Here is an 11,973-nt window from a genome sequence, read left to right on the forward strand (position 1 = left end):
ATAACATACTTAAAAACCCGTATGCATTTACTAACTCATTTTTAATTTTATTTGTATTTAATTTTATGTTTAAAATAAATTGAATTGAACCGAAAAACTGTTATATATTTTCTAAATACATATCATACATTTTTAAGCTATCTTTTTCCCTTTTACTATTTAAGCCTATGAAATTAGAGTTTAGAAAAATAAACTAAACTTTGAAAGGTAAAAATATAAGCTTAATTTAAGTAAAGAAAATATATAAGGTCAAATCAGAATTTATTTTTTAAAAAATTTACAAAAATATTTTTTTTAACATTTTTTTTACATCCGCCCACCCCCTCCTCACGGTTGGGTGAGGATCTGCACTAGAGCCGAGAACCCTCGGAAAAATATTTCATCCCAGTTCTCGAACACTAGTGCAGCAGGCGGCGGCACCTCCAAAAATCGCACCCGGCGGTACAGGACTAACTGCCCTAGCTCGAGGGTTACACTGAGGAAGAGAGAGAGTAAAATTAGTTATTACTTGTTAATATTGTGTATATAGGGGTAAGAAATGTATTTAGCGTACCGGAACCCTCGGCAGTTAAAGGCCAGGAGGCTGTAATAGAAATTATAAAATTTAATTTAAAATATCTACGGAATAAAACCTTTTTAAAAATACTTACTCATCGGGGATGAAAATTGCGTGATTATAAATGACCTGCCGAACTTGATTCAACAGGTCATTTAAGTAATCATTATCCCTAATGACCTCCGCAAGTACCGCCAGGTACAATTGGAGTTGATAGATGAGGCTACGAGTAAATAGAAATTATAATTTCGCGTTATATTACCCCAAAGATAAATGGTTCACTTACAAGTCACTATTGACGTTTAAATCAGCCTCTCCCGGCCGAGGCATGGCTAACCATGGGTAATAAATGGCCGGGAGAGGTTGATATGGGGGCAGGGGTTCTGGACTCTGTGGTGGCGTCGGTGGCAGGCTGGGCGGTGGGGTCGGCGGCAAGCTGGGCGGCGGTGACGGGTTGCGTCGTCGCTGAGGCCCGACGACGCAATGAGGGCGTTGAGGGTAAGCCTCGGGTGACCCCGAACGGGATGTCCCCGACGAGTCCGAAAACTCGTCGGGGGAGTACGGAGTGTCCACTCCGTGGACGTAGCTGTAGAGAAAGATTTTCTAAGTGTTCTCTTAAAAAGATAACTTTTTAAAAAAGTTTTTTTCTTACCCTGTTGAAGAAAGGTCCATGGGTTGTTGCTGCTGGTTCATTTTTGACTTTGGCTTGAGAGAAAGTGGTGCCTTTGGGGGCTCGACCTCTTCATTTTATACTTTTTACTAGGGTCAAGGCGTGTTCGAGATCAAACACGTCACTCCAAGATGGTTAGCATGTACAAGGGTAAAAATTTTCGCGGGAAAATTGGTCCGAAGCCTTGCTATTGGACTATTTTTCAGGTGTCTTTCTTTTTGGATATATTTGGAAAAACTCCCTTCAACATTTCTTTGATCATCCGTCTTTGGTTTAACAGTACAAGCTTCTTTAACCGTATTTACAGTCTCGAATAGTAACAATCCACGTTAAAAGCTTATAGAGGTTACTATAGTGGAAGGCAGGATGATGTCCTTAGTTTTGAAAATGATTTCAACGCGTTCATGGCGTCTTACGGCCCTTTTTAACTAGTGTTAGTTCTATTGTGATATATTTCTTCATGAAGGGGCTTGGTCGGGGAGAGGGGGGGCTATGTTCATTGTTTGGTATTCTATTTTAGGATCTTTTAGTACAATTCATGTAAAAACATCTTCGCTTCCAATCCCGAGATTACCTAACAGGCGGATACCATAAAATTCCTATTGTAGAAGTCTAAAAATTGTTCCTACGGTGTTATTATTCCTCAGTATGCAACAGCGTTGGGGAATAAATTCGATAAAAAGCTAACGCCATTAGGGAAGGCCATATAAACAATTTAAAAAATGTAAGATATATACGGACTCAGTTGTATCCTACTACAAACGCTACAGGGCCATACAAATATCGTAGCAACAGGCCTGGGGGTGGATGTTTTGTCAACGCAAGGTTCCACTCCTAAATTAGAATGAGTTCAACGCGTTGATGGCGTCTTACGACCCATTTAAACTAGTAAAAATTCTATTGTGATATATTTTTTCTTGAAGAGGCTTGGGAGGGGAGGGGGGGGCTATGTTCACTGTTTGGTATTCTATTTTAGGATCTTTTAGTACAATGCATGTAAAAACATCGTCGCTTCCAATCCGGAGATTACCTTACAGGCGGATACCATAAAATTCTTCTTGTAGAGTTCTAAAAAGTTTTCCTTTATGGCGTTATTTTTCCGCAGTATGCAACCGTGTTGGAGAATAAATTCGATAACAAGCTAACGCCATTAGGGAAGGCTATATAAACATTTAAAAAATGTAAGATATATACGGAATCAGTTGTATCTTACTACACGCGCTACAGGACCATACAACAGGCCTGGGGGTGGATGTTTTGTCAACGCAAGGTTCAATTCGGTTTACCTTTGATGTTTGGTCGATAGTAAGTTTCTTCAGCTCTTGCAACCCCTCCCCTTTTTTTCAATTGGAAACTTATAAAAGATAACACCTAGTTCTGTAAACACCTAGTTCTGTACACCATCTGTACACCATAAGCAACAATTTTTTTGAATCAATTACTATGCCACCGACCAAAGCGAAAATAATAGTTTATATCTTCTGTAATTCCATAAATATGCAAGAAAACAAGAAGGCAGGTACTGTTAAGGCGTGGACCGGGTTTTCCCGGTCTCCTCTTTTTACCTGTCAATATTTGATTGATTGTGTAGGCTTATAGTTTTGTAAGATTATAACAAAGGATGCTTTTGTAGGAATATAATTTATAGAGACCGTAATATAAAGTAAAATATTACTTTCTTTAAAATTATAAGTTCTAATAAAAAAGACATTTTTTCAATTTTCATTTTAAATTGCATTTGATTTAACCTATAGTAATTTCTTCTATCTTCGTAAGGAAGATGATAAATTTTAATATTATTTTTAAATCTTACGTAAGTCATTAAGTTTTTATATAGAAAGCGTTTAGTTGTTTTCTAACGTAAAGTTCCAAGACTAATCTTTCGACATGTATAGTTTTCTAAAGTTATGATAAATTTCTTCAGTGTTTTCTAAGGTTTTTTTTCTTCAATCTTGATTTTTATATTTTTGGTGTACGTCTCTGTTTTGTCAAAGCTAAAGGGTATGTTTTTAGTAGACCCACCTCTGATAAAATTATATTTAGGGAACTGTTTTAAATGTTCTTCGTAAGGATCATCGATGGGTTTCCAGGCTAATAAAATGCCATTGCATCCAAAACACTGTACTATATCGTCGGTATGTAACGAATACTATTTCGATTGGCATTGTCTCTTGTTCAAAAGTTTAGAAATTTAGCCTCTTAAGGAATTAAATATGTTATATTTAAATGCCTAGTTACTACCGGGCTGATTATTGCCTATTCCGTTAACACGTTCATGCAATGGCTTTGGGGGTTGGTCGAACCATTTGTTATCATTGGAATTTATTTTGTGATTTATTGCTCACACATATGTGTTACGTCTAAGTTTATGTCATGGAGCAGGCCGACTTCTCGCCTACACAATCATATTCAGGACCGTGAGAATCTATAGGGTCATAGGTTAGCTTAAGGTAGAGTTGAAAGTAACTTTTTGAAAAGTGTACAATGTGAAGATATCAAAGGATACTACCATAGTTGAGAATCTCTAGAAACGCTTTACACACCGTGCTTTTTATTTATTACCCCAATAAAATTAAGTATTTACGGTGTTTGTAACAAAATTCTATTTATAGGCCACTCTTTTGGCGACATTTTTTTGACATAAATCAAATCCATCGTTCTTTTGTTTGTAAACTATTAGCAGGCATGGGTCCGAACTACATAGTGAGAAAAACATCTGGTAACTGATGAGCAATAAATCAGGACATTGTTAAATTATTGAATAATGTGGGGGTGTCTATTAAGAAATTTCGTTAGCTTAAGGTAGCATTTTTTTTTTGAAAAATTTACAATGGTTTTTATGACCTGTTAGAAAAATTCGGAACGTTATTATTTAACAGACGTGAGGATAACAAAGGGTATTTTCTCATTTGAGAATCTCTATAAATACTTTACATACCATGTTTTTTATTTATTATCCCAATAAAATTAGGTATTTACGGTGATTGTAAGAAAATTCCTTGAGAGCAAAACATCTGATGACTGATAAGCAATAAGGGCTATTGTTAAATTATTGAGGAATGTGGGCGTGTTTATTAAGAAATTTAGTATAAAAGCGGCTTAGGAAATTATCAAAATACACAGTCGATCTTCAAGCACCGAAAGATAAACATGGATCCTGAAACTCTCCGTACAACTTTGAACGAACTGACTATAAATAGACCCTGGCCGTTACGTTTAATATACGAGTTTTATTTCTTCCTATGCGCCTATCTGCGAATAGATCCAGTGCACGGACCTCAGATTCTACCACATTTCGTAGTACGTGGTGGCTTAAATGCTATTCGAGCTTGCCTCGACTTACTCGATTATATGCAAACAGTTGCACGAGTACCAGAGGACTGTACCACCATAGAAGAATTGGAAAACTTAAGGAATCTAATTCCGAGTCCTTTAAGAACTGAATACGTAGATTGCCTAGCGAGACGACAAGATAAAATTGAACGGGATATACAAGAAGAAGAAACACTAATCGCCGACTTCAACAACTCGCAATATGACAAAGAGATAGCCGAGTTTTTAAACCGAACGGATCAAGGACCACACGCAGAGGAGATACTATTGAACGATACCTTACCGAGGGAGAACGGTTCTGAAGAGGCGCTTTCTGACGATGAAATCGATGTAAAATGGGGAGGAGGAGAAACGGACCCGCCCATACCTATTGACACCGTACCCTCTTGCGAGATACTCGGGCAAAGTGAGAAATTTTACAAACATTTTAACATGTATGGTCGGGAGGTGGTTCTCAGAATTACTGAAGATCCCGTCGCTAGTGTATGTACCGTAACAAAATGCATCCTTAGTAAGTACAGGCCTACAGACCACGTCCAAATTACTTTAAAGAGTGCGGCAAATATTTGTAGGTCCGAACTAGAATTATCTTTTAGAAGAGCAGATCAAGTCGACCCCAATATTCTTTTTGAACAGCTTAGTGTTATGTTATATGATGACGAAATGGAATCATTTTTCCTGGGTCCTATTAAACTGATTTTTAGCATTGTACGAATACCTGAGGGCAAGACCCTCACGTTACCCCGAGGTATTAAACCTTTTAATCTATTTTGCAAAGATAGACGTGGTATTGTACGTATAGTTAATTCAGATAACATCTGTCTTGCCCGAGCTCTTTGTGTGGCTATATCTCATAGATATTATGCTAATGATACAACCGAAGACAAGATTATAAAGACCCATTACCAATCATTATCTACATATAGAGATGAGAACAAAATGCAGAAAGAAGCTGCTTTAGAACTATGCCATAAGGCAGGAGTAAGGGCTAGTGAAAGTTCAAAGTTTATTTAAGTCCATATTCGATTTTCGTCTACAAATTCGAAAACAGCGTCCCTGTTTTGATTTTAGGTGAAAACGATCCCGATGATACTAGGCCCCGCCTCTTTTTATTGAATGAAAATAACCATTATAACGTTATTACAAGATTAAGACCACTTTTTAATCATGACCGATTCTGCGAAAAATGTCTCGTACCCTATTGGCGAATACAGTCCCATGAATGTAATGACTTTTGTTTTAGTTGCATGAGACCCACTATATGCCAAGGTCCCAAGATAGCTTGTGGGTTTTGTTTGCGAAAATTCTTAGGCGATGATTGTTATCAAAGTCACTTAGCATCTTCCAGCAATAAAAAGTCGCTATGTGAACGTCTTTTTCACTGTAAAGACTGCTTAAAAATTATTGATTTTTCCCGAAGAACCGAGATGCATATGTGTGACGAGATATTTTGCCAGGTCTGTAAGAAATATCAACCTAGCAATCACTTATGTTATATCCAGGTTATCAAAGATAAACCCCTGAAAGTGCCATCCGTTAAGAAACCTAGACCTAATCAGCCAAACCTTACGTATATTTTCTTTGATATAGAATGTATACAAACTAAGGTTTGTCAGGAAAAGTTAGGAGCCTATGAACACCAGGCTATCCTGTTAGTTAGCATAACCATGTGTGAGTTTTGTATAGACGAAACATCCCTAAATTTTAACTGTATTATGTGTAGTCAGTTTGGTAAGCGTAAACAGCAATTTTCAGGCGGAAATCCTATAGCTTTATTTTTAGATTATTTAATGCAATTGCATGCGGTTAAGAACGTCATCATACTGTCTCACTATGGCAGTAATTATGAAAATCAGTTACTAATTCGAGAAATCATTAATAGGGATGAAAAATTCGTTCCATCTTTGAATATTAACGGAACTCGAATTTTAGAAATGAAATTGTTTAACTTGCTATTTCTGGATTCTTATAATTTCATTCCTGTAGCCTTAGCAAAGTTTCCCGCTACTTTTGGTATACCTGATGCAGTCAAAGGGTATTTCCCACATTTTTTATTCAATGTAATAGAACACAATTTTGATGTAAATAGACAGAATGAAACCAACTATGTTATAGAAAGTAATCTGCCCCCTATCGAAGCTTATGGTTGTCAATATTTTACAAGGAAGAATTTAGATGCCTTCTTAAAATGGCATAACGCAGAAGATAGTAAAGGTAAAGGTTTCGACTTCTTGAAGGAACTCAATTATTATTGTGAGAACGACACGGTTTTACTATTCCTAGGATGTTTAACTTTTCGTACCCTACTGCTTAAAGTAACAGGCGTTGATCCATTTAATTGCGGCGCAATTACTCTTCCTGGCGTGTGCTCTCACGTGTTTCGCCGAAATTATCTTAAACCAGATACTATAGGCATCATACCGGCAAATTATTATAGACTTAGTGAAAATCAGTCAATGGGTGCTATAGAATGGCTTGAGTGGACCGCACACAAACGAAATATATCTATCCAATCATCCTTTAGAGGTAAAGAAACCAGAATACAAAAACTCAAAGTAGACGGTTTTTGTGAAATCAACAAGGAAATATTCGAATACTGGGGGTGTTTCTATCATGGGTGCAAAATACACTTTCCTTTAAACAGAAACAAGGCTTTGCACGGGGACCCTGCTCAGAGTTTGAATACTAGATATTTTAGTAGCATGAACGTGTTATCCAAATTTGAATCCCTCAATTATATAGTAAATATCAAATGGGAATGCGAATGGCAGAAAGAAAAAGCGAATAAACCCGAAATAATAGAGTTTTTAAACCATAATGATATTAAGCCTAAAATAGAAAAAGATTAGACCCCCGTGATGCATTCTTCGGAGGCAGATGTTGTGCCACGAAATTATACCATAAAACAACAGGATCAGAGCGTATTCATTACGTGGATTTCACAAGTTTATACCCTTTCATTAACAAAACCACTAAGATACCTATAGGCCACCCTGAAATAATATTAGACAACTTTCCCAACATATTTTCGTTTGATGGACTTCTTAAATGTGACGTCTTACCGGCGCAAAACCTCATTCATCCCGTTCTGCCGGCTCGTATTAATGGAAAATTAACGTTTCCATTATGTTACACCTGCTGCAAAACCCAATTTCAAGATGATTGTGAACATACTCCAGAACAAAGAGAATTGCGAGGTACATGGGTAGTCGATGAGTTACGCCATGCAGTAGAGAATGGTTACACAATCACGCGAATGTACGAGGCTTGGTCATACAAAGTCACACAGTATGACCCCATAACAAAGCAAGGAGGACTGTTTAAAGATTATGTTAATACCTTTTTAGAGTATAAAACCCTAGCTAGTGGCTTCCCTGCAGATTGCCAGACTCTAGAAGATAAGGAGAACTACGTTAAAAACTTCAAAGACGAAGAGGGCGTCGAACTGGTTATCACAAGAATAGAGAAAAATGAAGGTCTCAGATGCCTTAGCAAACTTATGCTCAACTCTTTTTGGGGTAAATTTGGCCAGAAAACAAGACACACCTCTACCGAATTAATCAAAGATGCCAACAAATTGTACGGATTAATATTAAATCCAGACTTGGAGGTGAAAAGTTTATTAACAATCAACGAAATCACAGTATTAGTAAAGTACGAACACATTCTCGAAAACGAGATTGTGCACAAACACACAAACGTAGTCATCGCTTATTATACTACGACTATGGCCCGATTACATTTACTAAAACACCTTGAAAAGGTCGGTGACCTTTGTTTTTATTATGACACGGATAGTTTAGTGTACCTCTCGCCAGACGGCGCTCATTTGCTACCCACAGGCGATTATTTAGGGGAGCTCAAAAATGAATTAGAATCTTATGGACAGGATGCCTATATTTGTGAATGGGGGAGTGCTGGACCCAAGAACTATTCTATGGACATTCTCGACCCTAAAACGGGCAAAAAAACCAACATTATTAAAGTTAAAGGATTTTATTTAAACGCCTATACAGAAAATTATATAAATTTTGAAACAATGAAGAAACTACTGGGGGTAAACAATGAAGGTGAACCTCTAATGAACTCGATTCAAGTCCCTATTGGGCCTCAAATCAGACGTCTGCAAGATCACACACTGATCACGATCAACCAGACCAAAACATATCAGGTCGTAGTGGATAAAGTTAGAGTTCTACCTGATTATAAAACTACCCCATACGGTTATATTAAATAGAATCTTTGACATTTTCCACATAAGTTACTTGTATATATTTTAGATACCCAGTATCAGTATTTTAATAGGTATCTCAAGTATTATTTATAGTAATATTAACGTATTTTATCTATTAACATGTAACAATATTTTAACGAATATACAGTGTTTTTTGGTACTGTTTTTGCATCTAGTAAGCTTTTTTTAATTAGTATGTATTAGCACTATAGTTTAAAAATTAGTATACTGTTTTGTATAAGTGTAATTTTTATTTTTTGATGATAATTATAGTAACGTTTTTTTAGTAATATTTCGATATTTTTATCCGTAATCGTGTATCAGTATTTTAGCGTGTATAGCGTGTCAGGAAATATATATTTTTTCGTCAATCCTGCGAACATTTTAGTTCAATAACTAGCCTCATATTTGTACTAAAGTCGTATAATAACCATTGTAGCTTTTAAACCATATTAAAAGTAGTATTGCTATATTTTCTATGAGGGTATATGGGTATATATGTACTTAATAATCTCGCATGCCGTAATATTGTTCTATTTTTATATGATGTATGCTATGTAACCCGTATTTTCTGATGTTTTTTAGTAATATTTCGCGTTTTAACTCGAGTAATTGTACTTATTCTCCAAATTCGTATTAAAACTAATGTGAATCAAATTTTATTTATGATGTTTTAGTAGTACTGCTTCATTTTAGCTTCTAATCAACTACCAAACTGTGCAAAAAACTGTTGTAATACCTTGTTTATGGTATTAAAATGTACTATTGTTTTAACTCAGTACCTTAATAACCAATGCAAAACACCCTTACTGTAGAACCGCGTCGTAGCTAAATCTGTAAATGTATTTTGCAATGTAAACCAAATCTCAATTAAAACAAGTTCTTTAGTATGACATAAGCAGACAAGGAGATACCTAAAAATCATACAGAGAATAGCATTACATGATGGTGTAGAAAGGGTCTACTGAACCTATATAAATCATCCACTAAATGTATACAATATCCTACAATACCACTATGGGCACTACATACCTTTACCATCGCCAAGTCACGTCAGATCAATACACTAAAATTTAAATTCAATAATCAACTAGATCTCCCGCCACAACTAGGGGGGCGTTACAAATCAAATTTACCGCCAACAACATCACGTGACGTCATCAATTTCACCCCCTCTAACAATCCCCCCTACCCTCCGGCGCACCACCGCCTACAGAGAAGAACGAAGAGTGGGAGGTAATAAACCCCTCCTCACAGGACCACCGTATACCGAGAATCTCATCGGTATACGGTGGTCTATACTCTCTGGTTTACTCGGGTGGTGTGGTGAAACCACCCGAGTAAACCTCAAGGTATGGTGCGGTCAAGTCACATTCGGTCGACACGGGGCAGTTGGCATCGACGGGGCTGGCCAACTGACTCATTTTGCAGTTCACCTTGACTTTACAAAATTCTCAACTGTTTTGGTCCATCAAACACAAGCCAAAGATATTTACATGGAAAAATATATTACCACTTTCTATATCAATTACTATTTTTATGTAAATTTCTGTAAAAATGTGCAATTTAATAAATAAAAAAAAATCCAATGAAAAATGAAATCCATAATTTAAAAATTTTAAATATAAATTAGAATAAGTGAAAAAAATGAATTTTTAACCCTTTGATTTTGACCAGTTTAAATTCTCCGTTCGACTGGCTTGACTATCTGATTGGTCGAAATGAAATGAAATCGCGACCTAGCGATAGATTCTCGAAACTTAAAAGGTGAGCGTTTTATTACTTTGCTAAGCCTCGGTGCTCGGACGCTTACGCGGAAACGTCCGTAGTTCTGTACCGGTTGTGAAAAGTAGGTGTGCCGGCGCGGATTCGCAGCTACCGTAAAGCTGACGCTAAGCCTCGGTGTTTCGTGGAGTCCGTCTCCGGGAAACGAGAATTGTTTTCGCCGGCGCGTGGAGGACTTGTGCTGGCTTGTGAAAAAATAAGAGGAAGGTGTGCTGGGATGATAAGAATAGGTGTGCTAGCTTATAGTTTGTGAATAAAAGGTGTGCTAGCTTATAGTTTGTGAATAAAAGGTGTGCTAGCTTATAGTTTGTGAATAAAAGGTGTGCTAGCTTATAGTTTGTGAATAAAAGGTGTGCTAGCTTATAGTTTGTGAGTAAAAGGTGTGCTAGCTTATAGTTTGTGAATAAAAGGTGTGCTAGCTTATAGTTTGTGAATAAAAGGTGTGCTAGCTTATAGTTTGTGAATAAAAGGTGTTTTAGCTTATAGTTTGTGAATAAAAGGTGTGTTAGCTTCTAGTTTGTGAATAAAAGGTGTGCTAATCTATAGTTTGTGAAAAGGTGTGTATGATTAACAGGTGCGCTATAATTTGGATAGAGGGTGTGAAAGGATAGATAGGTGCGTCGGGATAGTAGACGATTGAGCCTAGCGAGGTGACTCCTTATATAGTCAGAAAAATGAATTATAACCCCTTTTACATGGAAAAATGATTTTGAGCAGTTCAAATTCTCCGCTCGAGATTGTTGACTATCCGATTGGTCGAAATGAAATGAAATTGCGACCTAGCGATAGATTCTCGAAGCTGTGCGTTTTATAACTTTGCTAAGCCTCGGCGCTCGGACGACTACGGGGAAACAGGCATAGTTCTGTACCCGTTGTGAAAAGTAGGTGTGTTGGCGCGGATTCGCTGCTACCGTAAAGCCGGCGCTAAGCCTCGGTGTTTCGGGGAGTCCGTCTCCGGGAAACGAGAATTGTTTTCGCCGGTGCGTGGAGGACGTGTGCCGGCTTGTGAAAAAATAAGAGAGTCAAGGAGGTGGATGCATAGCGCGAAGGGTCAAAGACTGGCAAGGAGGAGTATTACTATAAGGCTTGTTTTTGAATTCAATATTTAGTATGGAAGGATAATTAGATTTTACACTTCTCGGTGTGATAATTTTTGTAGGAATTTACTGAAATAAAGGTTGTGCCGGCGTTTTTCGTTCACTTACTAAACGCTTACCCTAAGCCTTGGTATTTTTGGGAGCTCGCAGTGTGACAAAAATTACTATATAATAGTCTGCAATGTGATATACTCCCTCAGATGAGTAAAAATAGCTATTCTTAAAGTGTTGTGAAAAGTGTGCTGTTGTGAAAGGTGTACCTTTTAGGGTCCATCCCTTAATTGATGGTGTAATTGAC

The 11,973-nt window shown here is 37.1% G+C and overlaps 1 protein-coding gene across 1 annotated transcript; it reads right to left on the bottom strand.

Annotated features, from left to right (window-relative positions):
- Nucleotides 1-327: 327 nt before the first annotated feature.
- Nucleotides 328-1,023, bottom strand: LOC149630095 (uncharacterized). Its single transcript, XM_089851285.1, has 4 exons — nt 843-1,023; nt 651-779; nt 554-583; nt 328-475 (listed from the first exon to the last, which is right to left on the bottom strand). Exons 1-4 carry the CDS (start codon nt 884-886, stop codon nt 328-330), a joined length of 351 nt encoding a protein of 116 aa, XP_089707411.1. The 5' UTR covers nt 887-1,023.
- Nucleotides 1,024-11,973: the final 10,950 nt, after the last annotated feature.

Source organism: Phalangium opilio, unplaced genomic scaffold (assembly GCF_054372755.1).
Source record: "Phalangium opilio isolate 3A_F unplaced genomic scaffold, DU_Popi_V2 ptg000103l_1, whole genome shotgun sequence".
Lineage (NCBI taxonomy): Eukaryota > Metazoa > Arthropoda > Arachnida > Opiliones > Phalangiidae > Phalangium > Phalangium opilio.

Excerpts from the sequence above, each read along its gene's own strand:
- LOC149630095 (XM_089851285.1), bottom strand. The coding sequence starts at position 886 with ATGCCTCGGCCGGGAGAGGCTGATTTAAACGTCAATAGTGACTT. Across the intron at positions 780-842 it reads TTAAACGTCAATAGTGACTT|CCTCATCTATCAACTCCAAT; the intron begins GTAAGTGAACCA and ends ATTTACTCGTAG. Across the intron at positions 584-650 it reads GCAATTTTCATCCCCGATGA|CCTCCTGGCCTTTAACTGCC; the intron begins GTAAGTATTTTT and ends TTTCTATTACAG.